General features: G+C 48.8%; 1 protein-coding gene across 1 annotated transcript; it reads right to left on the bottom strand.

The window, feature by feature from the left end:
• Positions 1 to 915: 915 nt before the first annotated feature.
• On the bottom strand, positions 916 to 22,731 carry LOC134983960 (gastrula zinc finger protein XlCGF57.1-like). The gene is made up of 7 exons (XM_063949596.1): positions 22,632 to 22,731; positions 21,319 to 21,465; positions 19,518 to 19,691; positions 18,203 to 18,326; positions 17,989 to 18,086; positions 11,389 to 11,482; positions 916 to 2,389 (listed from the first exon to the last, which is right to left on the bottom strand). The coding sequence occupies exons 2-7, from the start codon at positions 21,394 to 21,396 to the stop codon at positions 1,077 to 1,079; spliced, it is 1,881 nt and encodes a 626-aa protein (XP_063805666.1). The 5' UTR covers positions 21,397 to 21,465; positions 22,632 to 22,731; the 3' UTR covers positions 916 to 1,076.
• Positions 22,732 to 27,692: the final 4,961 nt, after the last annotated feature.

Here is a 27,692-nt window from a genome sequence, read left to right as displayed (position 1 = left end):
GGCGGCTTTACAAGGGAGACCTTGCCCTGCAATCTTGGAGACCAGCCGCAGCTATACCTAAGATGGCGCCAAGCGTCTCAGTCAGGGAGTGAGGGAGAGTGGAAGGTAGCTCCAGGGCAGGAAAATCTGCTCAGAAATGGCGCCCTGGGCTGGGGGAGGGGCTACAGGTCAAGTGCCGGCTCCCCTATGCTGGTCCTCACTGCCTGGTCCTATGGAGTCTTATTAAACTGGGTGTTAGTACACCCGACCTGTACTCCTATGCCTTGGCAGATATAATGGGGTTCCTGTGCGCAACAGTGTCCACGCCAGCGTCGCAGTCCGTCTCCCTAGACTGCAAACGGAACACGATTTAATGGCGAATCCCGCCTGGGGGACCCTCTTACCTCCTCCCCGTAGCCTCCTCCTCCTCTTACCTCCTCCCCGTACCTCCTCCCCTCTTACCTCCACACGGTTGCAGACGCGCAGGAGCGCGTCTGCGACCGTGTGCCTAGAGCCAGAGTGTCTCCACTGCAAGTACTCGGGAACAGGCCGCGGGAGTTTGCGACGCCGCTTGGGAGGTGATGGAGCCACAGCGCTGAATGTCACTGTGACATATAACAGTGCTGCGGCCCATGAAGTCTTCGAAAGCTTTTTTCAGGGCTGTCCAGCGCAGCCTCCTGCAGGCACCAACTCGAAACGGAGCTCACAGTGCTTGGAGGCGGGGTTATAGGGGAGGCCCCAATGCATCCTGGGACAGCTAAAGCTTTAACCTGTTGGTGCCTGGATCCAGATCCATCTCTATACCCCGATGTATTCCCTGTGGAACACAGTGTACCCTGCTGCAGAAATTATAATAGACGTCTTGGACAGGTAAAATTAAACACCCTGCAAGAATAGTTTTGAAAATGGATAATAAAAAAAAAAAAATTACAGTGGTAGACGGGTGCCACTTGCATTTTTATTTTTTGAAAAATTAACTGGGAGAAGTGAGAGCCTGTGTAAGGCATAGAGAATCTCCCGCCCACATATTACAGTGTTATGTCTTAATATGTGATCTCTGAATAAAACCCTTTACGTTTAGAGACAGCAAGAGACTTTCACCCGCGTAAACTTGTGTGAGATTTCTCATGTTCAGCAAGATTTGATATCTGCATGGCACATTCCCCACACTCCAAGTATGACAGTGGCTTCTCACCATTGTGAGTTTGGAAATGTTTAACGAGCATTGATTTTAATGGAAAACATTTCCCGCACTGGGAACATGGAAACAGCTTCTCGCCCGTGTGAATTAGCTGATGTTTCCCAAGATCGGTCTTCTCTCTAAAACATTGTCCGCACGCGGAACATGGAAACAGCTTCTCTCCTCTGTGAATTCTCTGATGGTTAATAAGAGACGATTTTACGGAAAAACATTTCCCACACTCAGAACACGGGTAAGGCATCTTGCCGGTGTGACTCCTGTGATGTTTTAGAAGATCCGCTCTCTCTCTAAAACATTTGGCACATTCAGAACATGAAAACGGCTTCTTGTCGTTGTGAGTTCTCCGATGAATAACCAGATCGGATTTCCTCGAGCAACATTTGCCACAGTCGGAACACGAAAACGGCTTCTCGCCTGTGTGGATTCTGAAATGTTTAACAAGAGTTGACTTTAACGTAAAACATTTCCCACACTCGGAACAAGGAAATGGTTTTTCGCCCGTGTGAGTTCTCTGGTGTTTAACAAGATCCCCTTTCTCTCTAAAGCGTTTCCCACACTCGGAGCATGGGTACGGCTTCTCGCCGGTGTGAATTTTCTGGTGCACGACAAGAGCCGTTCTGTGTTTAAAACTCTTCCCACACTCGGAACACGGAAAGGGCTTCTCACCCGTGTGGATTCGCTGATGTTTGACGAGGCCCGTTTTCCGCGTGCAGCGCTTCCCACAAACGAGACAGGAAAAGGGCTTCTCTCCCGTGTGAGTCTTCTGATGCTCAATAAGATTTGAGTTCTGGGTAAAACATTTCCCGCAGTGAGAACAGGGAAACGGCTTCTCACCCGTGTGAATTCTCTCATGTTTTATTAGATCCATTTTCCGTGTGCAACATTTTCCGCAAACGGTACACGAAAACGACTTCTCATCTGTGTGGTTTCGCATGTGTGTGGAAAGTTTTGCTCTCTGGACAAAATGTTTATTGGATTCAGTACACGAGAATATTTCACCGCCTTTGGGAGCTGTACTATCTGATTTATCAAGAGAACACCTCTCACGTGTAGAGGGATGAGACAATAGTTCTGCATTGTGAGGTGCTGGATGCATATACAGGGTAATGGGGTTTTCATCTGTAGCTTCTTGCGTAACGATGTTATTTTCTATCTCACAATCTAGATAGACAATTGGATGTTCCTCAGAGTTGTTCATGGGTCTATCAACTGAAGACAACGAAATAAAAATGTTTACAACAGGATGAATACGGCATCATTCTAAATATTCCATACTATAAATTATTACAATATGCAGTTACATTTAATGCATTAACTTGAGAATTGCACATATCATCCTGAACATTAAGGGGCGTATTCAATAAGTGTCGGAAGCTGCCGTGTTGTTGGAAAGACGGCAGCTTCCGACAGGTATAGGTCGGAAGGGGTTTCCGACCTATTCAATAGGGGACTGTTTTTTCCGACAAGTCGGGAATTCCCACCTTGTCAGAAAGCGGTCGGAAAGCACGTGGATCGGCGGTGCACGTATTGTCGAAAGCGCGGCCAAACCCGACAGGTTTTAGCCCCGTTTCCGACAATGTCAATCCGACTTTAAAAAAAGTCAGATTGACACTTGGGAACGGGCCAAACCTGTCGGGTTTAGCCCGGCATTGGAAGCATAAATACATACTGTTATTCAGCAGAGGCTGGACGGGTGCTGATGCGGCGCTAGCACAAGTTTGTCCCCGGACAGGACCTCACCGCACAGCGCCAGAAGCCAGCGCAGCACGCCAGGGAAAACCAGGTCCCGCTGCCCGGCACTCACACAGCTCGCCTCTCCGGACAGCAGCACAGGGAGCCGGGGGCGCAGCGCACAGGGAGCCGGGGGTGCCGCTCCACTTTTACACGGAGCAGATAGAGCGCCCACCGCACCTGTACTGCCCGGGCTCTGGCCGATGTAGCTGCGAGTGAGCGCTGGCGGCTGCGGACGTTCATTGAATAGGGCTTTGTCAGATCCCATACAACAATGCTTGTCGGAACGGATACGACTTCTATTGAATATACCCCTAAGAAATAGTTATATAAGAATGCTTTTACAGTTTTATCCAGGACAAATCAGGAGACTAATTATTATAAGTCTCAGGCTCAAGGGTAAATTGAGGAAATGAGAAATTAATAGTTCCAGCAGGGTGTCACCTGAGAGATGACACATGAGGGGAGGTAGTAGGGGTTGGACACTGCAAAGACCCCACCAATCTGAACCTTTTGTAACTCCCCTGGGGAGGGCGCTGCATGGGGGACGGAGGAGTATGATAAAGGTGGGCTATTGTGAGGAATGAGGGGAAGGTTGTCTGCTCCTAGGGTAAGAAGTGATATTCTGTCAGGAGCTCCTTGTGGGAACTGCCAGTTTGGATTGTATAACTGAAGAGTTTATCACCCATTCTGTTCAATAACCCACTGTTGGTTTTCATCTACCACCATGTCTGAGTGATTTGGAACCCCCCTTCTTCACAGTCACATCTAATAAAAAATAGGATTTTAATACCTACCGGTAAATCCTTTTCTCCTAGTCCATAGAGGATGCTGGGGACTCCAAAAGGACCATGGGGTATAGACGGGATCCGCAGGAGCTTGGGCACACTAAAAAGACTTTGACTGGGTGTGAACTGGCTCCTCCCTCTATGCCCCTCCTCCAGACCTCAGTTATAGGAACTGTGCCCAGGAGAGACGGACATTTCGAGGAAAGGATTTTTGTTAACCTAAGGGCGAGAAACATACCAGCCCACACCACAAACATACCGTACAACTGGAGTAGCGTGAAACCAGACAACAGTATGAACTAACAACAGCAACAAGCTGAACATAACTGATACACAACCTCATGTAACCGAAAATAACCAGTAACAACCTAACTGCAAGGAACAGTCCGCACTGGGATGGGCGCCCAGCGTCCTCTACGGACTAGGAGAAAAGGATTTACCGGTAGGTATTAAAATCCTATTTTCTCTTACGTCCTAGAGGTTGCTGGGGACTCCAAAAGGACCATGGGGTCTATACCAAAGCTCCAGAAGACCCCATGGAGAGTGCGGACGACTCTGCAGCACCGATTGAGCAAACATGCGGTCCTCATCAGCCAGGGTAACAAAGTTGTAAAACTTAGCAAAGGTGTTTGAACCTGACCACGTAGCTGCTCGGCAAAGCTGAAGTGCCAAGACCCCTCGGGCAGCCGCCCAAGATGAGCCCACTTTCCTGGTAGAATGGGCCTTTACTGACTTCGGCGACGGTAGCCCAGCCGAAGAATGAGCTTGCTGGATCGTATTACAAATCCAACGTGCAATAGTTTGCTTAGAAGCAGGATTTCCTATCTTGTTGGAAGCATACAGGACAAACAAAGCCTCTGTTTTCCTGGTAAGAGCCGTTCTGGCGACGTAAATTTTCAAAGCTCTAACATCATCAAGAGACTTTGGAACCGCCACAGCATCTGCAGCCACAGGCACCACAATAGGTTGGTTAATGTGAAACGAAGAAACCACCTTCGGCAGAAATTGTTGACGAGTCCTCAATTCCGCTCTATCCGAATGGAAGATCAAATATGGACTCTTGTGAGACAAGGCCGCCAACTCTGACACTCGCCTGGCAGATGCCAGAGCCAAAAGCCTGACCACTTTCCAAGTGAGAAATTTCAACTCAACCTTACGCAAAGGTTCAAACCAGTGAGACACAAGAAACTGCAACACCACTTCAAGATCCCACGGCGCCACAGGCGGCACAAATGGAGGATGGATATGCAGCACTCCCTACACGAAAGTCTGAAGCCGAAATCTGCACTTTGATGGAACCCAATTTCAAGCCTGCATCGACGCCTGCTTGCAAAAAATGGAGAAACCGACCCAAGTGAAACTCCTCTGCAGGAGCTGCTTTGGTTTCACACCACGAAACATACTTTCTCCAAATACGGTGATAATGTTTCGTCATAACCTCCTTCCTAGCCTTAAGGAGAGTGGGGATGACCTCCCCAGGAATACCTTTTCGAGCTAAGATTTGGCGCTCAACTTCCACGCCATCAAACGCAGCCACGGTAAGTCCGGAAACACGCAGGGCCCCTACAGTAACAGGTCCTCTCTTAGAGGAAGCGGCCAAGGATCTTCCACAAGCAATTCCCGAAGATCCGGATACCAGGCCCTGCGTGGCCAATCTGGAACGATGAGAATCGCCTGAACTTTTGTTCGTCGTATGATCCCCAGCACCTTTGGAATGAGAGGAAGCGGAGGGAACACATACACCGACTGAAACACCCACGGAGTCACCAGGGCGTCCACTGCACTGGCTTGGGGGTCCCGCGACCTGGAACAATACCTCGGAAGCTTCTTGTTGAGGCGAGACGCCATCATGTCCATCAGAGGAATTCCCCAACGCCTTGTCACGTCTGCAAATACCTCTTGATGAAGAGCCCACTCTTCCGGATGGAGATCGTGTCTGCTGAGGAAGTCTGCTTCCCAGTTGTCCACTCCCGGAATGAATACTGCTGCTCACGTGCTGTTCCGCCCAGTGAAGGATTCTTGTGGCCTCCGCCATAGCCGCCCTGCTCCTTGTTCCGCCTTGGCGGTTTACGTACGCCACCGCTGTTATGTTGTCCGACTGAATCAGGACAGGATGACCCTGAAGAAGGCTCTTCGCTTGTAGCAGGCCGGTTGTAAATAGCTCTTAACTTGAGAACATTTATTTGGAGACAAGATTCCTGGTTTGACCATTTTCCCTGGAAATTTCTTCCTTGCATGACTGCGCCCCAGCCTCGGAGACTTGCATCTGTTGTCAGCAGGACCCAGTCCTGGATTCCGAATCGGGAGAGAAATCCTGGCCCTGGAAGATAGACTTATTTTCCGGTGCATGTGCAGGTGAGACCCGGACCATTTGTACAGCGGATCCTACTGAAACACCCGGGCATGAAACCTGCCAAACGGAATGGCTTCGTAAGCCGCAACCATTTTCCCTAAAACCCGAGTACATTGATGAATCGACACACTTGTCGGCCTCAGAAGCTCCCTGACCAATGTCTGTATTTCCAGAGCTTTGTCCTCCGGAAGAAACACTCTCTGTAACTTTGTGTCTAGGATCATGCCCAGAAAGGGCAGCTGAGTGGCCGGGATCAACTGAGACTTTGGCAAATTTAGAACCCAACCGTGTTGTCGCAGAACCGACAGAGAAAGATCCACATTTCTTAACAACTGTTCCTTGGACCTCGCCTTTATCAGGAGATCGTCCAAATACGGGATAATTGTAACCCCTTGCTTGCGAAGGAGAACCATCATTTCTGCCATGACCTTGGTGAAAACCCTCGGGGCCGTTGAAAGCCCAAACGGCAACGTCTGAAATTGGTAATGACAATCCTGCACCGCAAATCTCAGGAAGGCCTGATACGGAGGATATATAGGGACGTGTAAGTAGGCATCCTTTATGTCGACTGACGCCATAAAATCCCCCCTTCTAGGCTGGAGATTACAGCTCGAAGAGATTCCATCTTGAACTTAAAAGTTTTCAAGTATGGATTGAGGGATTTTAGGTTCAGAATCGGTCTGACTGAACCGTCCGGCTTCGGTATGACAAAGAGGCTCGAATAGAACCCCTCCCGCCGTTGGGACGGGGGAACGGGAACAATGACCCTCTGTTGACACAACTTTTGTATCGCAGCATTTACCACATCTCTTTCCGGAAGAGACACTGGCAAGGCCGAAATTAAAAAGCGGTGAGGGGGCATCTCCTGAAACTCCAGCTTGTACCCCTGAGACACTATGGGGTATATGCAATTGCGGTCGAATTCGACACAATTCGACAGTCAGACACCCTGCCGCCGGGACCCGAATTCGACATATTCAATAAAAAACGGATTCGACAGTCCCGCTGTCGAAAAACGGACCAACTGACAGATAGTGTGCGTCCTGGATTCGACTTTTTGGACGGCACAAAAGTGTTTAAAAAAAACAGAAAAAAATGCGTGGGGTCCCCCCTCCTAAGGGGTTCACTACGGCTGGCCGGCGGTCGGGCTCCCGGCGACCAGCATACCGGCGCCGGGAGGCCGACCGCCGGCTTACCGACAGTGTGGCGAGCGCAAATGAGCCCCTTGCGGGCTCGCTGCGCTCGCCACGCTACGGGCACGGTGGCGCGCTACGCGCGCCACACTATTTTATTCTCCCTCTATGGGGGTCGTGGACCCCCACGAGGGAAAATAAGTGTCGGTATGCCGGCTGTCGGTATGCCGGCTGTCGGGCTCCCGGCGCCGGTATACTGAGCGCCGGGAGCCCGACCGCCGGCATACAGAAGACCACCCCTCCTAAGCATAACCAGCCTCGGGTTCTTTGAGCCGGTCCTGGTTGTAAAAATACGGAAAAAAAATTGACAGGGGATCACCCGTATTTTTACAACCAGCACCGGGCTCTGCGTCCGGTCCTGGTGCAAAAAATATGGGGGACAAAAGACGTAGGGGTCCCCCGTATTTTTAACACCAGCACCGGGCTCCACTAGCTAGGGACCGGTATAAAAGTGTCACACGGATGTGGCATTATCTCTCCAGCTAGTGGAGCCCTGTGCTGGTGTTAAAAATACGGGGGACCCCTACGTCTTTTTTCTTGATTTTTAACCCATTCCCACCCCTTCCCACTGAAAAACATGCTCTGATCTCTCCCTATTATTTTAGTCAGTGAAAAAATATATATTCTTTTAAAAAATATATAAATAATACTTGTGGCTCCTAATAGACAAACCAAGTAGATAATCCCTTCTAATATAAATAGATATGCTATTAGCAACAAAAAAAACACACAAAAAAAACATGTTTTTAAACATTTTTATTAGATTCCGCTGAAATTGACGAAATGTCGAAAAGCACTGTTGTCGAATCGACATTCTTCAATTGAATATACTTTTGTCGAAAAGCCGCATTTTTACCATTGCAGACATGTCAAATTTGACAACTGTCGAATTTCAAAAAGTCGAATCTGAAACGGCCGTTTTTTTTTGTCGAAAAGTACTGTATTGCATTGTCGAATTTTTTTTTTGTGTCGAAAATGCCCCGTTTTTCGACATTTGCGGCAATTCGACCGCAATTGCATATACCCCTTTGTCTAGGGCCCAAGGATCCAGGGCTAATTGAACCCAGACCTGACTGAAGATCCGGAGATGGCCCCCCACCGGCCCGGACTCCCGCAGGGGAGCCCCAGCGACATGCGGTGGACTTGGTAGAGGCTGGGGAGGACTTCTGGTCCTGGGTGCCTGATCCTGCAGGCGACTTCTTTCCCCTTCCTCTACCCTTTGAAGCGAGGAAGGACGAGCCTTTTCCTCGTTTGTATTTATTAGGTCGAAAGGACTGCATCTGCTGATGGGGTGTCTTTTTCTGTTGTGTGGAAACATAAGGAAGAAAAGATGACTTACCCGCAGTCGCGGTAGCCACCTTCTTGGACAAACGGGATAGAGCTTTGTCGACATTCGGAGACGACTCCCATTTTTCCCTATCATCAGAGGGGAAAGGATACGCCATGAAAATTCTCTTGCGAATCTGCCACCTCTTGTCCGGTGACTCCCAAGCTTTTTCACAAAGAGCATTTATTTCATGAGAGGGGGGAAACTTCACCTCAGGTTTTTTTCCCTTTAAATAAGCAAATCCTTGTTTCCTGCACAGGAGGTTCGTCAGAGATACGTAAAACATCTTTAATAGCCACAATCATGTACTGAATACTCTTAACTAGCCTTGGGTGTAAAGTAGCCTCATCTAAATCGACATCGGAATCAGAGTCCGTGTCGGTATCCGTATCTACTATCTGGGTAAACTAACGTTTTTGTGACCCTGAAGGGGTCTGCACCTGAGCCAAAGCATCCTCTATGGATTTCCTCCATACTTGTGTCTGAGACTCAGATTTATCCAGCCTCTTAGACAATGAGGCCACATTTGCATTAAGTGTACTTAACATAGTAACCAAATCAGGCGTCGGCCGTGCCGACAGAGTCATATCCAACTCCTTTTCTGCGCCCCCAGTACCTTCCTCGGGGGAGGAACACTCAGCCTCAGACATGCCGACACGTAGTACCGACACACCCACACACACACTGGCCAAATCAAGGGGACAGACCCACAGGGAAGTCTGGACAGAGAAACACAGAGGGAGTATGCCAGCTCACACCCCAGCGCCCATATATCCCACCACAATAATATATGATAGCACTGCCCTTAATGATAAAAAAAGCACCAATTTATCTGTCCCCCCCCCCCCCCCCCCACCCCGTTTTGCTCCCTTTTACTTGTAAGGAGCCTGGAGGTCCCGGGCCAGCGTCTCTGCAGCGGCTGTGAATGAGAGAAAATGGCGCTGGTGAGCTGTGCGGCTAAGCCCAGCCCCTTCCCGGCGCGCTTCAGTCCCGCTAAACGTAAAAAAAAAAAATTTGCTGGCGGGGGTATGAAATACGGTGCCCGTGCACCGAATAGGCCTGTCTGCCAGCTCAAATGACCCCAGTAACGTGCTGCCCAGGGCGCTCCCCCCCAGCGCCCTGCACCCTGTGAGTGCCGTTGGTGAAGTGTGTGGGAGCATGCAGCGCAGTGCTACCGCTGCGCTGTACCTCGTTACTGAAGTCTTCTGCCGTCTGATGTCTTCGGATCTTCTCATACTCACCCGGCTTCTTTCTTCTGGCTTCTGTGAGGGGGGTGACAGCGCGTCTTCGGGAACAAGCAGCTAGGCGCACCAAGTGATCGAACCCTCTGGAGCTAGTGGTGTCCAGTAGCCTAAGAAGCAGAGCCATTAACGAAGAAGTAGGTCTGACTTCTCTCCCCTCAGTCCCACGATGCAGGGAGCCTGTAGCCAGCAAGTCTCCCTGAAAATAAAAAACTTAACAAAAGTATTTTCTAGAGAAACTCAGTAGAGCTCCTCTAGTGTATGTCCAGTCACTCCTGGGCACAAAGTCTAACTGAGGTCTGGAGGAGGGGCATAGAGGGAGGAGCCAGTTCACACCCAGTCAAAGTCTTTTTAGTGTGCCCAAGCTCCTGCGGATCCCATCTATACCCCATGGTCCTTTTGGAGTCCCCAGCATCCTCTAGGACGTAAGAGAAATGAATGTGTAATTACCTGTAGTAAGTTAAACGGAGGACTATAGTTAATCTTCTCACTGGCCATTAAGTCAGTATGTCGTCTCTGGGGTCTGTGAATAAAGATCAGTCTGAAGTACTGAGATGTATGAGATACACCAGAGAGTATGGGGAGGAGACTGGTCAGTGACATGATGTGAGGGGGAGAGCAGGAGTATAATAGGGGCTGATGGCTCCTGATGTATGAGATACACCAGAGAGTGTGTGGGGAGGAGACTGGTCAGATCTCTGGGCTGGTAACAAACAGTGACATGATGTGAGGGGGAGAGCAGGAGTATAATAGGGGCTGATGGCTCCTGATGTATGAGATACACCAGAGAGTGTGTGGGGAGGAGACTGGTCAGATCTCTGGGCTGGTAACACACAGTGACATGATGTGAGGAGGAGAGCAGGAGTATAATAGGGGCTGATGTCTCCTGATGTATGAGATACACCAGAGAGTGTGGGGAGGAGACTGGTCAGATCTCTGGGCTGGTAACACACAGTGACATGATGTGAGGGGAGAGCAGGAGTATAATAGGGACTGATGGCTCCTGATGTATGATATACACCAGAGAGTGTGGGGAGGAGACTGGTCAGATCTCTGGGCTGGTTACACACAGTGACATGATGTGAGGGGGAGAGCAGGAGTATAATAGCGGCTGATGGCTCCTGATGTATGAGATACACCAGAGAGTGTGGGGAGGAGACTGGTCAGATCTCTGGGCTGGTAACACACAGTGACATGATGTGAGGGGGAGAGCAGGAGTATAATAGGAGCTGATGGCTCCTGATGTATGAAATACACCAGAGAGTGTGGGGAGGAGACTGGTCAGATCTCTGGGCTGGTAACACACAGTGACATGATGTGAGGTGGAGAGCAGGAGTATAATAGCGGCTGATGGCTCCTGATGTATGAGATACACCAGAGAGTGTGGGGAGGAGACTGGTCAGATCTCTGGGCTGGTAACACACAGTGACATGATGTGAGGGGGAGAGCAGGAGTATAATAGGGGCTGATGGCTCCTGACTTACGTACTGGGCTTCATTAGTTTGTATGGACAGAGGAGGGAGTAGAATAAGAGATTGCTGCAGCAACAGAACAAGGAGAATATTTGACTATTACCTGTGCTGATATCTGTAGGGATTTCCTCCTCCTTATATTGCTGATCATCCATCACATACATCTCTTCTCCACCATCACTGTCTGGTAGATCACGCTACATACAACACAAAATAATTGGAATATCACTTTACAATATGGATACTTCAATAAATTCAGGAAGACTAAACAGATAAAAGACTGTTTTTAAAAAAAAACAAAACAGGATTTTAATTACCTACCGGTAAATCCTTTTCTTGTAGTCCGTAGAGGATGCTGGGGTCCATATTAGTACCATGGTCCACCAGGAGCCATTGGCACTTTAAGAGTTAAATAGTGTGAGCTGGCTCCTCCCTCTATGCCCCTCCTAGCAGACTCAGTCTAGAAACTGTGCCCGAGGAGACAACACTTCGAGAGAAGGATTATACACAGATAGTGGCGAGATTCATACCAGCTCACACAACAAGGCAAATCCGGTCAACGTGCCGGATAAGCTCAGCAACAGCTGAAATAGTAAAAACGCAGATCTTACCTAGGAACCAGGCAGTACTGAACTAAATAACCACTGCAGGAGAAAGAAGCGCTGGGCGGGCGCCCAGCATCCTCTACGGACTACAAGAAAAGGATTTACCGGTAGGTAATTAAAATCCTACTTTGTCTTACGTCCTAGAGGATGCTGGGGTCCATTTTAGTACCATGGGGATGTACCAAAGCTCCCAGAACGGGAGGGAGAGCGCGGAGGCTCCTGCAAAACTGCTTGACCAAACTTGAGGTCATCAGAGGCCAAGTATCGAACTTGTAAAACTTTGCAAACATGTTCGACCCAGACCAAGTAGCCGCTCGGCAAAGGTGTATAGCCGAGACACCCCGTGCAGCCGCCCAGGAAGAACCCACCTTACGTGTAAAGTGGGCCTTAACAGATTTTGGACACGGCAATCCTGCCGTAGAATATGCATGCTGGATGGTGAACCTGATCCAGCGAGAAATCGACTGCTTAGAAGCAGGACATCCAATTTTCTTGGGATCATAGAGGACAAACAGAGTCAGATTTTCTATGATGAGCAGTCCTCTTCACATAAATCTTCAAAGCCCTCACAACATCCAAGGCCTTTGAAGCAATTGAGGAGTCAGTAGCCACTGGCACCACAATATGGAAAGCTGACACAACCTTAGGAAGGAACTGCAGACGAGTCCTGAGTTCCGCCCTATCTTCATGGAAGACCAGATAGGAACTTTTACAGGACAAAGCCCCCAATTCCAACACACGTCAAGCAGAAGCTAAGGCCAATAAAGTGACTGCCTTCCACGTGAGAAATTTGATTTCAACCTCCTGTAGAGGCTCAAACCAATTTGATTGCAGTAACTGTAATACCACATCAAGATCCCAGGGTGCTGATGGCGCCACAAAGGGAGGCTGGATGTACAGAACCCCTTTCAAAAATGTCTGAATCTCAGGGATATTTTTGGAAGAAAATGGATAAAGCTGAGATCTGGACCTTGATGGAGCCCAATCTCAGGCCCATATCCACACCTGCTTGCAGGAAAAGGAGAAAACGTCCAAGTTGGAAACTCCACTGCAGGAAATTTCTGGGACTCACACAAAGACACATTTTTTCCAAATGCGATGGTAATGTTTAGACGTTACCCCCTTCCTAGCCTGTATCAGGGTAGGAATAACCTCGCTCGGAATACCCTTCCGAGCTAAGATCTGGCGCTCAACCGCCATGCCGTCAAACGTAGCCGTGGTAAGTCTTGATAAGCTAACAGCCCCTGCAGTAGAAGATCCTCTCGAAGAGGTAGGGGCCTCGGATCTTCCAGCAGTAGATCCAGCAGATCCGCGTACCAAGCCCTCCTTGGCCAGTCCGGAGCAATGAGGATTGCAAGAACCTTTGTTCTTTTTTTAAGTTGTAGAACTTTTGGAATTAGAGGAAGTGGAGGGAACACATACACTGACATGAACACCCACTGTGTTACAAGTGCGTCCACTGTCACTACCTGTGGGTCTCTCGACCTGGAACAGTACCTCTGCAGCCTCTTGTTGAGGCGGGAGGCCATCATGTCTATGTGAGGAACCCCCCACCAACTGGTTACCTCCTCGAACACCTCCGGATGGAGGCCCCACTCTCCTGGATGGAGATCGTGTTTGCTGAGGAAGTCCGCTTCCCAGTCGTCTACTCCCGGAATGAAGATTGCTGACATCGCCACCGCGTGCCTCTCTGCCCAGAGGAGGATTCTTGTCACCTCTGACATTGCAGCCCTGCTCTTCGTTCCGCCTTGTTGGTTTATGTAGCCCACTGTGGTCACATTGTCCGACTGCACCTGAACAGCCCGATCCTGCAGAAGGTGTGCTGCTTGAAGAAGGCTCTTAGCTCCAGGATGTTTATCGGGAGAAGGGATTCTTGACTTGACCACCTTCCTCGGAAGGTTTCCCCCTGAGCGACTGCTCCCCAACCTCTTAGACTTGCATCCGTGGTTAGAAGGATCCAGTCCTCGGCCCTCCAGAAGGTGTGGTAGTTGTAGCCACCAGAGGAGCGAAATCCTGGCTTTCGGTGACAGACGTATCCTCTGTTGCATATGCAGGTGAGATCCCGACCACTGGTCCAAGATATCCAACTGAAAGGATCGAGCATGAAACCTTCCGTACTGCAGAGCCTTGTAGGAGGCAACCATCTTCCCCAGAAGGCGGATGCACTGATGAACCGATACCCGGGCAGGCTTCAAGACATCCCGGACCATTGTTTGAATCACCAACGCTTTCTCCACCGGTAGAAACACCCTCTGCACCTCCGTGTCGAGGATCATCCCCAGGAAAGACAGCCTCCTTGTCAGCTCCAGATGAGACTTTGGACGGTTCAGGATCCAACCGTGCTCCTTGAGCAGATGTGTCGTGAGAGCAATGGATCTTAACAACTTCTCTCTGGACAATGCCTAGATCAGCAGATCGTCCAGATACGGAATTATGTTCACCCCCTGCTTGCGGAGGAGAACCATCATCTCTGCCATCACCTTGGTGAAGACCCTCGGTGCCGTGGAGAGATCGAACAGCAGTGCCTAAAACTGATAGTGATCTTCTAACAGTACAAACCTGAGATAAGCCTGATGCGGCGACCAAATGGGAATATGGAGGTACGCATCCTTGATGTCCAGGGACACCAGGAGCTCCCCCTCCAGCAGTCCTGAGATAACTGCCCTCAGAAACTCCATCTTGAATTTGAAGTCCCTGAGATAAGGGTTCATAGATTTCAAGTTCAGAATTGGCCTTACAGAACCATCCGGCTTTGGTAACACAAAAAGGTTCGAATAGTAACCTTTGTTCAAATGATGAGGTGGAATTGGAACAATGACCTCGGACACTACCAATTTTCTGATAGCGTCCAGAAGAACCGCTCTGTCTGCTGGCAAAGCTGGCAAGCCTGATTTGAAGAAACGGTGTGGCGGGAGAGTTTGAAACTCCAGCCTGTACCCCCTGGACACTATATCCTGTATCCAAAGGTCCAGGCCAGACGACACCCAGACGTGGCTGAAATGCTCCCACCTGACCTACTTCCAGGCTGTGCGGTCCACCGTCATGTTCATGACTTTGAGGCACCAGAAGCAGCTTCTGGTCCTGGGAACCTGCGGGAGCATGCTTTTTGGCTTTGGCACGACCACTTCTAAAGAAGGTGTGAGAAGGCTTGTTCTTTCTAGGCCTCGTAGGCCGAAAGGACTGTGACGTGTTGGGAGTAAAAGACTTCTTCGTAGCCGGTGTAGCTGAGGGGAGAAAAGGAGACTTACCCGCGGTAGCCGTGGCAATCCACGGATCCAGTGCATCCCCAAACAGAGCCTGCCCTGTATAGGGTAGGCTCCCCACACTTTTCCTGGATTCCGCATCCGCAGACCACTGGCGCAGCCAGAGACCTCTGCGAACCGAGACAAACATGGAGGAGATCCCAGCAGCCATGGAACCCAGATCCTTCATGGATTCTACCAGGAACCCTGCAGGATCCTGTATGTTACGTAAAAACAAATCAACGTCACCTTTATCCATCGTAGTCAAGTCTTCCTGCAGATTGATTGACCACTTGGCTATAGCTTTAGAAATCCATGCACAGGCAATAGTAGGCCGCAGTATAGCCCCTGAAGCCGTGTATATGGATTTGAGCGTAGCATCCACTTTGCGATCAGCCGGGTCCTTCAATGCGGTAGATCCTGGGACTGGCAACACCACCTGTTTTGACAGCCTGGAGACAGAGGCGTCAACTATAGGCGAGGAGTCCCATTTTTTTTCTATCTTCTCCCGGGAAGGGAAAAGCAACCAGGACCCTTTTAGGGATCTGGAATTTTTTCTCCGGGTTTTCCCAGGCTTTTCAAATATAGCATTTAATTCCTTAGATGCTGGGAAAGTGAGAGGGGCTTTCTTACTGTCCGTGAAAAAGGCCTCCTCAACCTGCTCAGGAGGTGTCCCGCATGGCCTCAATCATCAACTGCACCCCCTTAGCAAGTGATGCCGTCCCCCTCAACACATCCCCATCACCATCTGCTAGAGCACGTTTGTGAGAATATACAGCAGGGGGCCCCGAGGGAGCAGTATCAGACCATACAACCATAGAGGATTGCAATACCTGAGTTGCATGCTCAGTCCTTGCAACCCTTTCAGAAATATGAGAAATAGTCCCCCTAAGAGAGGCTAACCACTCTGGTTCTCTAGCTGTGATCTGCGCTAGAACAGTGCAATCCTGATTACATGGGATGGGACCTTCCTGAAAAGATAAATCCGCTGCATCATATGAGACAGAGTCTCTAGACATGTTTGCTTGTACACCCCACATACACAGTGTACAGGGCAGACAAGAGTTCTCCCCCCCACCCCAAGAATGGCAGAGAGACACAGAGATTGGAGCCAACCCACACACAGCGCTATATAGGTATAGGGAGACCCGTAACCAGCGCTGACTGTGTCCCTTAATAGGGACTGAAAGTCGACAGTAACTAGGTCGACAATGTCTAGGTCGACCACTATTGGTCGACAGTAACTAGGTCGACAGGGTGTCTAGGTCGACAGGGTCTTTAGGTCGACATGTTCTAGGTCGACAGGTCAAAAGGTCGACATGAGTTTTTCACAATTTTTTTCTTTTTTTGAACCTTTTCATACTTAACGATCCACGTGGACTACGATTGGAACAGTAATCTGTGCCGAGCGAAGCGAAGGCACCATGCCCGAAGCATGGCGAGCGAAGCGAGCCATGCGAGGGGACGCGGTGCACTAATTGGGGTTCCCGGTCACTCTACGAAGAAAATTACACCAAAATAACATTAAAAACTCATGTCGACCTTTTGACCTGTCGACCTAGAACATGTCGACCTAAAGACCCTGTCGACCTAGTTACTGTCGACCAATAGTGGTCGACCTAGACATTGTCGACCTAGTTACTGTCGACTTTCAATACCACACCCACCCCCTGGTACCGTACAAATAGCTGGAGGTGCTCTGGAGGGACCGCTCTTCCACTGGCAGCGTGTCTGCAGGCAGGAAAATGGCGCTGAATGCTGCTGGGTCTGCTATGAGAAGCTCCTCCCCCTTAATGGCGCTTTCTTCCCGTTCTCCAAGATTATACTGGCCTGAGGATTTTTTGCTGGCTGAGATCCGCAGACCCCGACAGGCTTTCCGGTCAGCGTAGGGTTAAGGCGCCGGCTCAGGGCGCCCCTCACAGCGCCACACCTAAGTACCGCTGAGCCCCCGGAGCGCAGTTAGTACTGTGCTCCTACCCTGCAGCCGCCATCTTCACACCGGCCCCCCGCTTGCTAGGGGGAGACGGTGACTCACTCGCCACAAACTTCAGGTCTGCAAGGGGGTGGCGGCATGCTGCTGGGGTGAGCGTTCCCCTGTGGCAGGGAGCGATCTATCCCCTCTGGAGCTGAGTGTCCAGTCAGCGGAGACAGTTGTTCAGTCCCCGCAGGGCGGACACTACTCCCCCCCTTAGTCCCCTGAAGCAGGGAGGCTGTTACCAGCAACCTCCCTGTAAAATAACAAACTCTAAAATAAAACTTTTACTAAGAAAGCCCTGTAGAGCTCCCCTAGCTGTGACCGGCTCCTCCGGGTACATTTTCTAAACTGAGTCTGGTAGGAGGGGCATAGAGGGAGGAGCCAGCCCACACTGTTAAACTCTTAAAGTGCCAATGGCTCCTGGTGAACCCGTCTATACCCCCATGGTATTAATATGGACCCCAGCATCTTCTAGGACGTAAGAGAAAACACACAATGCTCATCTCCTTATACTGTTCTTTTAAGTTTTTATTTGCATTCCCAATTTCAACAAAAAATAAAGGTATCGCTATAGGTAAAGGAAGCACTAGGTCACCCAGACACCCATACTGGTACATGTATAATTCCACATACAGACTGGCACCGGTCAGATAGCAGAGATGCCATCAGCTATTGCTGATAGACCTGCTGAGACCAGGCTTCCCCTGTGGCCAGTGTCACCCACCCCCTCATCCCATAGAACAATGGGAAGCTGACGTATTTCTAAGGCATGCTGGGATCTGACAGTCACATTACTACAAATCGTGTTTAAGTGCCAACCTCAGGCACAATAAAAATTAATTAAAAAAATAAAATCAAACAATAAAAACAGTTCGATGTACCTTCAAATCCTGTGTGACACTGTGATTCTCCTCTGTACGGTCCTGGGAATACAGAGGACGGGGACATCTCTCTGGGGTATTTCTGTTACTGGCCCCATCTGTAGGAGACACACAGTGACTGAGTACATTGTATATATGGGATTATCAGATGATGTGTATCTAGGTGGCCCCATAGCTGCTCTCTCCATTACACTACATGACAGTCTCCGCTTACCCAGTGATGTGAGGGGCCGGTGATTCTCCATCATCACGTCCTTGTACAGACCCCTGTGTTCCTCTATATACTCCCACTCCTCCATGGAGAAATAGACAGTGACATCCTCACACCTTATAGGAACCTGACACACACAATGATACAGTCATCACCCAGACACATCTCCTGGTGTCACGGTATAATGTCCCATTCCCAGCAGTCACCTCTCTAGTCACATCCCCTGGTGTTACTGTATAATGCCCCATTCCCAGCAGTCACCTCTCCAGTCATCACCCAGACACATCCCCTGGTGTTACGGTATAATGCCCCATTCCCAGCAGTCACCTCTCCAGTCATCACCCAGACACATCCCCTGGTGTTACTGTATAATGCCCCATTCCCAGCAGTCACCTCTCCAGTCATCACCCAGACACATCCCCTGGTGTTACTGTATAATGTCCCATTCCCAGCAGTCACCTCTCAAGTCATCACCCAGAGACATCCCCTGGTGTTACTGTATAATGTCCCATTCCCAGCAGTCACCTCTCCAGCCATCACCCAGACACGTCCCCTGGTGTTACTGTATAATGTCCCATTCCCAGCAGTCACCTCTCCAATCATCACCCAGACACATCCCCTGGTGTTACTGTATAATGCCCCATTCCCAGCAGTCACCTCTCCAGTCATCACCCAGACACATCCCCTGGTGTTACTGTATAATGCCCCATTCCCAGCAGTCACCTCTCCAGTCATCACCCAGACACATCCCCTGGTGTTACTGTATAATGTCCCATTCCCAGCAGTCACCTCTCCAGTCATCACCCAGACACATCCCCCGGTGTTACTGTATAATGTCCCATTCCCAGCAGTCACCTCTCCAGTCATCACTCAGACACATCCCCCGGTGTTACTGTATAATGTCCCATTCCCAGCAGTCACCTCTCCAGTCATCACCCAGACACATCCCCCGGTGTTACTGTATAATGTCTCATTCCCAGCAGTCACCTCTCCAGTCATCACCCAGACACATCCCCTGGTGTTGCTGTATAAATGTCCCATTCCCAGCAGTCACCTCTCCAGCCATCACCCAGACACATCCCCTGGTGTTACTGTATAATGTCTCATTCCCAGCAGTCACCTCTCCAGTCATCACCCAGACACATCCCCTGGTGTTACTGTATAATGCCCCATTCCCAGCAGTCACCTCTCCAGTCATCACCCAGACACATCCCCTGGTGTTACTGTATAATGCCCCATTCCCAGCAGTCACCTCTCCGGTTATCACCCAGACACATCCCCTGGTGTTACTGTATAATGACCCATTCCCAGCAGTCACCTCTCCAGTCAGCAGCTGAATGATCTTGCTGGCGAGTTCCAGGATCTTCTGGTCATTGTGCCTCTCATGTATCAGTGAGGGAGGTGGAGGCACCAGGATGGGGCATTGGTTCCGTCTCTGTCCTCCTAATGCACAAGGATGGCTGCTGGGTGTCTTTTTCACTACAATATACTCCTGGGTATTAAAACACAGTAATTATTACCCCCCAGCAGTTCTCTGTTATTAATAGAGTTTATATTGATGTCACTGTGACAATCTCAGACTCCCTCACCTCCCCAGTCAGGTCCCTGTAATAGTAATAGCGATAAGAGTGACAACACTGTGATGCTCCCGTACTACCTCACCTCTCCAGTCAGGCCCTTCCCTCACAGGTCCCTGTGTTAATAATAAAGAGTGATGTCACTGTGATACTTCCAGACTCCCTCACTTTCACAGTCAAGTCCTTGTGTAAGTAATAGAAAGAAGACGGATGTCACTGTTACAATCCCAGACTCCCTCACCTCCCGAGTCAGGTCCCTCTGTTAGTAAGAGAGCGAAGAGATGTCACTGTGACACTCCCAGACTCCCTCACCTCCCCAGTCAGATCCCTGTGTTAGTAATAGAGATAAGAGTGATGTTACTGTGACACTCCCAGACTCCCTCACCTCCCCAGTAAGGTCCCTGTGATAGTAATAGAGATAAGAGTGATGTCACTGTGACACTCCCCGACTCCCTCACTTCCCCAGTCAGGTCCCTGTGTAAATAATAGAGAAGAGTGATGTCACTGTGACACTCCCAGACTCCCTCACCTCCCCAGTCAGGTCCCTGTGTTAGTAAGAAAGATAAGAGTGATGTCACAGTAACACTCCCAGACTCCCTCACCTCCCCAGTCAGGTTCCTGTGTTAGTAATAGAGACAGTAGTGATGTCACTGTGACACTCCCTGACTCCCTCACCTCCCCAGTCAGGTCCCTGTGTCAGTAATAGAGATAAGAGTGATGTCCCTATGACACTCCCTCACCTCCCCAGTCAGGTCCCTGTGTTAGTAATAGAGATAAAAGTGACATCACTGTGATAGTCCCAGACTCCCTCACATCCCCAGTCAGGTCCCTCTGTTAGTAATAGAGAGAAGAGTGATGTCACTGTGACACTCCCAGACTCGCTCACCTCCCCAGTCAGGTTTCTGTGTTAGTAATAGAGACAGTAGTGATGTCACTGTGACACTCCCAAACTCCCTCACCTCCCCAGTCAGGTCCCTGTGTTAGTAATAGAGATAAGAGGTTTGTCACTGTGACACTCCCAGACTCCCTCACCTCCCCAGTCAGGTTCCTGTGGTAGTAATAGAGATAAGAGTGATGTGTGATGTCACTGTCACACCCCCAGACCCCCTCACCTTCCCAGTCCAGTTCCTGTGTTAGTAATAGAGACAGTAGTGATGTCACTGTGATGCTCCCAGACTCCCTCACCTCCCCAGTCAGGTCCCAGTGTTAGTAACAGAGATGAGAGTGATGTCACTGTGACACTCCCTGACTCCCTCACCTCCCCAGTTAGGTCACTGTGTAAGTAATAGAGAGAAGAGTGATGTCACTGTGACACTCCCTCACTTCCCCAGTCAGGTCCCTGTGTTAGTAATAGAGATAAGAGTGATGTCACTGTGACACTCCCAGACTCCCTCACCTCCCCAGTCAGGTCCCTGTGTTATTAATAGAGATAAGAGTGATGTCACTGTGACACTCCCAGACTCCCTCACCTCCCCAGTCAGGTCCCTGTGTTAGTAATAGAGATAAGAGTGATGTCACTGTGACACTCCCAGACTCCCTCACCTCCCCAGTCAGCAGGTAGATGATCTCCACGGTGAGATGTAATATCCTTCCAGTCCTGTGACTGCTGTCGGTGTCCATCCAGTCAATTAGATGATCAACACAGTACTTTTCTCAATATATTAGCATTATCCGATCACACAAATTGATCTAAAAATGGACGATAATTTAATTAGAAGACTACTGTATGAAACTTAAAATGACCTGTTCAATTGCGTGGACATTTTGATTAATAAAAGTGAGATGTAATAGACCTCTAGTGTCTATTTCACCGACACAAGTGCCGACATTACTGGCATCCCTGGGAAGATACACTCAGACTGGCTGTAAGGGACGTGCACACCTCTTACGGTGCGGTAACGCTGGACAGTAACTGTGGGGGAAGGCAGTCCCGGAGAGATAATGATTCCTATATGCACGTCCAGCACCTGTAAGTATTTTACTCTACTACTAAAAGTCACCAGGATGAGGACCAGTCAGGGATGAAACAACTCTGGGCCGGGTGCACTGATACGGTGTGGAAATACTCGCTGTGCACAGAATAATGGATGAGATGACGGAGGATATAAAAGCGCTACAGTAAGTAAACAGCTGATGGGGGCAGGGGCATGCCAGTGTGTGTGTGTGTATGGGGGGGGGGGGGGGGGGGGGAGGTGGTGCCAGAGAGCCGGCTGGAGAGGGGCGTATGTCCTTCCACTCGAAGCAATAGAGAGGGGTGGGGTATGATATATCAATGGTCGGGATGATGGGCGTCAGTATACCAACAACGGCATGGTGGCGAGCGCAAAAAGAGTTCCCTTGCGGACTCAGTTGCGAGCGCAAGTACTATTCCCACTCTATGGGTGTCGTGGACATCCACAGAGTGGGAATAGCCCCCGTTAGCCGGGATTCCGGCTGTCGGCGGTCAGGATTCCGGCGTTGGTATGCTGTCCGCCGGCAACGTAAGCGCATCCCATAGAGAGGTGACAAGGATTTTGTGTACAGTGCCGTGCCACTGGCAGCACTATATAAGTAATATGGGATAACGATATTAATTACAGATCCACAGGGGATGGATCTGCCTGTCTTTATAATGTATCCTCTCCCAAGTATGGGGTGTTGCTATGGGTTACAGTAACTGGGTGCACGGGATAATGCATGGCCCCCTTGTATTCCTATACAGTGAGATGAGGGCATGAGATGAGACACTGTGGTAGGTGAAAGCAATACACAATATAAGAGAGACTGCCATCCCTAAAGCAGCACCACCTGACCCCAGCCAGATGCCCCCCTCCACCCCAGCACAACTAGACACAGAGCCCAGCAGAGGCCATTACCTGGGTCACCTGCAGGACTGGCAACACAGACAACTTCCGCCCCTCCCTGTGCTTCCTCTAGCAGCAGCAGCAGGCGGTGACCTAGAAGTACACGCAGATATCACTTCCGGTCGGTGCGTTCCACAGGAGAGGCAGGAAGACAGCTGGAACGCAGAACCCGGAAGTGCGGGAATAGGCATTGCTTGCGCTACCGTGCTGCTGCTAGTCGCCCATAGCTGTTCCTGTGTCTTGTTACTGTGAATATGAGGGGGATCTTCCATAGTATCTCATCACATGTCCTCATCCCCCTATGTATATATAGCAATGCAAGGGGGATATTACTAGGAGAGGCTTGCAGGTATTAGCCTGGTGCCCTGTGCATGCAGTTACTGTAACCCATAGCAACATACTGGGGAGAGGATACATTATATATAGGCAGATCTGTAGACCATGTGCTCCCACCATCCAGAATCTGGGGATCTGCACTTCTCTCTTGCTGCAACTAGAAGGACAGAAGCCCCTCTGCGTTCCCACCCCCATTCCCACTGTCACTGCCTGCCCTGCTCTCCTCAAGCTTTTACTGGTTTTAGATCATTAAGGGTGGCTTGTTGAGTATTGTTTTCTGTATTATAAAGTGCTATAGCCATTTTTGTGATTCGCTAAATATATTTTCCTAGGGGTGCAAGCTTGTACTGGCGTCGGCTATAAATCATGCCAGTCACTCCTGGTTGTCCGGTTGGCATGGGTAAGGAACCAGTAAGAGACCCGATATTGTGATTTCCTGTTTTCCTGGGTTTTCGCTTTATAATAAAGTCCTAAAACAACATGAAAATCAAAATAAAACTTTTTTTTAGTCAATCAATTACTGCTCTGGTCTATGCTTCATACCAAATATACAGTTTAGTGAGCTCATCTGCATAGAGAGTATTCTTACTGGATTTCCTCACTGATAAGCAGGGTATACATTTTGCGGTTATTGGACAGATTTATTTATAAATCGGCGGATTGGGACAATAATCGCATAGTGCAGTGATGGCTAACCTTGTCACTCCAGCTGTTGTTGAACTACACATCCCAGCATGCCCTGCATCAGTTTGAGCATGGCCAAATAGCAAAACTGTAGCAGGGCATGCTGGGATGTGTAGTTCAACAACAGCTGGAGTGTCAAGGTTAGCCATCACTGGCATAGTGTATACCCGCGATTGATAAGTAATTATCCAACATTTGGGCATGAAAAATCCTCCAACATGCCTGACTGATCCAATCCTCCAATCAGTATGTGTCCTGCCTTGGCCGACTGCCTGAGACTTCCCATGTTCCTTCACAGGAGAGGAAAGCAGATATCCTGTCTCTCGGTCTGACAGGCATTGTATCTGACTGTATGAAGGGTTAACTCTTCTGTGCTTTGTAAATATTACTTTTTATATGATCAATTTCCTTATAATAGTTACAGTGTAAAAGTGAATATTTCTACTTCCCTAATGAAGGGTTAAAACATGCTATATGAACTGTTATGTGTTTGCATAGATACGTACTACCCTGTGCCGGGTACCTTTGTCTGCTCATACAAATACCAGGCTTGTATGAGCCTGGTATTCAAGGGCAGTTCCATACCAGATCAAACCTGTTATTTCTACTTCTGTGTGTTACCAAATATCCTGTGTTACAGACTTTGATAAATGTTTTGAGAAACTTGTAGAAAACCCATATTTGGACATCCGCCTTATATATTCTGCCTGGTAACTGCTAACGAGCCAATAAGAGTGTAACAACATGTCAGTTACACCCATATACGTTGTCTTTTATACTTTTGTTAACCTCATAATAAACCAGTGTGAATCTTTACTGCTTGTGTTGTGCATGTGACTTGTGGCTAAAGGTTTACACTCACGGACGTCTGAGAGGCCATCACATCGAGGGTTAAAGAATAGAGGGGCAATCCTTTCAAGTGGGGGCTCCGTCCGCGATTCAGTTGGTCGTCCCCGGATGGTAAGATAGAGAATTTATTGTCTGTCTTTGCCATACGGGATTGCGGTCATACACTGAAGCTGAATCCGTGTCAGTGTTCTGGGAACACGTGACCAAACATCTTTAATGTCTGGGACTTAAAGATACGTCTGAGAAGGGACCGGGGGTCCAAGCGCAACTCTCCAAAGACGTTAGTATCTGGGATACTTAAAATAGACCTGGGAGTCTATACATAACAAGACGTTAGTATCTGGGATACTTAAAATAGACCTGGGAGTCTATACATAACGAGACGTTAGTATCTGGGATACTTAAAATAGACCTGGGGTCTATACATAACGTAGATTATACCTCGATTTGATTGTCTATTTATTATGTTATGGCCATAACAGATATTAGAGTATAAGTTTCATGTATTCAGCTTGACGGGTGGTAAGTATACGTCTGTTGAATACCCTTATAACTTTCTTGCTTCCTATCACAATACGCTGCATTTCCAAGTCCCTGTACGAGTGGTGAGTAAACGTACAGATTATTACTATCGATTGCTTGTTAAAGTACTATGCATATGATATTGTGATATTGTCAATAACTAATTAACTGGTTAGCTGATGCATGCATAGAAAGTTGTTGGAAATTGTGTTTTTACTATGGACTCTGGTCAGCGTAAGAAAACTGTATACCCCCCTCCGAGACATGTAAAGAATGCGTGGCCCGTAGTTCTACCTCTGATTATTGTTTGATTGATCCCTGGGTGGATAATTTGGCAGGGTAGACAGAGAAAGCAGGACAGGACCCATTCCTACGGGAAGGCAGTAATTACCCTTTCTATATGGAGGATTACAAATATCAGTTCCCAACAGCACAGAAGCGAAGAAGTGAGAAACTGTAAATCTTTGAAATCCCTCTCGCCTCCCCCTTGCATTCCAATGTATCCTGCGCTTGAGGACACAGATCTCTTGGCAGCAGTAACCCTTTCTCACCAGAAAAGATAGAAGGTCTCATACAGCAATTCTTACAACAGGGTATTCTCAGACATATTGTATCACCATACTGTACTCCTGTGAACCCTGTTGCCAAAGCTGATGGCAGTATAAGATTTGTACAGGATCTCAGAGCGATCAATCAGTTAATTGTCCCAATTGCACCAATTGTTCCAGATGTAAACTCACTCATTTCTGCAATCCCTGCAGATGCTGCGTTCTTCTCTGTAATTGATTTGAAGAATGCCTTTTTCAGCATACCTGTAGATTCACAGACACAATTACTTTTTGCCTTTTCTTTTGAGGGTAAACAACTTACCTGGTGCAGATTATTGACGCACCTGTTGTCTCCAGGCCACATTGGGGCCCTGGCAACCTCACCATGGTTCAGTCCTGCTACAGTATGCAGATGATCTGCTGCTCTGTAGTCAAACTGAGGAGGCCTGCCGAGAGGATGGTGTTTCATTACTAAACTGGCTTTGTGAATGTGGACACAAGGTGTCCAAAACAAAAATGCAATGGTGTAAAAAGCATGTTGATTACTTAGGTTTTGTGCTCACTCAGGGAGAGAGGAAAATCAGTCCACAACGCATACAGTCTGTATTGGGCCTGGTCACCCCAACTACCCAGAAGGAACTACTGTCCTTCCTGGGTATGGTAAATTACTGCAGACAGTGGATTTCTGATTGCTCTTATTATGATAACATTTTGAGACAAGCCACACTGAAGGACAAACCTAAAACTGTACAATGGTCACAAGAAATGTTAACTGCATATGAAAGTTTAAAATGTATGTTGATGAAAAGTCCGGCACTTGGCCTCCCCAATTATGTACTACCTTTCCATCTATATGCAAGGGACAATTGTAAAACCATGGCGGGGGTGCTCACACAGTTTTATGGAGGGAAGTTGCGCCCCGTGGCATTTTTTTTCCAAAGTCATGCCAGTGTCTGTGCAAGGTATGCCTGCCTGCCTCAGGGCTTTGGCAGCCTGTGCAATGGTTGCAGAAATGGCCACTACCCTCACTTTAGGCCACATCACAGTACTCCACACCACACATGATGTCCTGGCAATACTTAAAGGCTTACACACACAGCACATGTCAGCACAACGCCTTAGTGGATATGAAGTACTCCTTTTGAGTAACCCTACCCTTACCATTAAGTACACTGCTAGTTCTTCTGGCCCTGCACCCATTCTCAATGCCCTTTTAGGCTTGAAAGGTCCCGAGGATGAACCACCCGACCTACATGACTGTGCTGCTTCCATTGAAGCTGAAACTTCTCCCAGACTTGACATGTCTCCCGTTCCCATACCAGGCGCAGACATAGTTTTTGTTGACGGCTCCTGTAGTAGACCCAATGACAATACATACCAGGCTGGCTATGCCATTGTCACCCTCCCTGACACTGTGTTGGAAGCCCTACCAATACCTTATCAGTCCGCGCAAGCTGCAGAACTCATTGCACTCACTAGAGCATGTCCCTCCCTTGACAACGTCCATCTGCTCACTCAAACTTCAAGCTGCTGCGACTAATACTGATCTCTCCGACTGGACTTACCCAATTCTGCAGAAAAATCCTAAATCAGGATTAATCTGCAAAGAGGGGAAACCCTGTATACCCCAGTCCAGTGCCCCTTTGCTCGTTGCCCATTGCCGTGGTGTTGGTCACCGTGGTGAAGCCACAACACTCCTCCTACTAACCAATGATTTTTATGTTACTAATGCCAAATCACTTGTGGACCAGTATGTTAGCAGATGCATCACTTGCCTCAGGAACAACCCTAACAACCCTAATAAAGCTAAACACCAGCATCTTGAATACCCCACCACCCCTTTTACACACTTACAAATTGATTTTACCCATATCCCTGGCATAGGCAAACAAGAATATGCCCTGGTCATTGTAGATATGTTCTCTCGCTGGCCAGAAGTATTCCTAACTAAGTCAGAGGATGCCAAGACAGTAGCAAGAATCCTAACACAGAGAATCATCCCTAGATGGGGGTGCCCCCTGCAAATAAATAGTGATAAAGGCTCAGCCTTTACAGCCAAAATCACACAGGCCTTAGTAAAAGCTCTGCAGGTGGAGTGGAAGTTTCACATCCCGTACCACCTGCAGAGTTCAGG

Source organism: Pseudophryne corroboree (genome assembly GCF_028390025.1).
Source record: "Pseudophryne corroboree isolate aPseCor3 chromosome 3 unlocalized genomic scaffold, aPseCor3.hap2 SUPER_3_unloc_3, whole genome shotgun sequence".
NCBI lineage: Eukaryota > Metazoa > Chordata > Amphibia > Anura > Myobatrachidae > Pseudophryne > Pseudophryne corroboree.
The sequence above is the reverse complement of the archived record's forward strand: the minus strand, read 5'-3'. Positions and strand labels throughout refer to the sequence as shown.

What these genes read in the sequence shown, in the direction of transcription:
- LOC134983960 (XM_063949596.1), bottom strand. Translation starts at nt 21,396, where the DNA reads ATGGACACCGACAGCAGTCACAGGACTGGAAGGATATTACATCTCACC. An exon ending in TTCAGCTGCTGACTGGAGAG is followed by an intron (nt 18,327 to 19,517) that starts GTGACTGCTGGG and finishes TGTGTGTGTCAG; the next exon opens with GTTCCTATAAGGTGTGAGGA. An exon ending in CCGGCCCCTCACATCACTGG is followed by an intron (nt 18,087 to 18,202) that starts GTAAGCGGAGAC and finishes TGTCTCCTACAG; the next exon opens with ATGGGGCCAGTAACAGAAAT.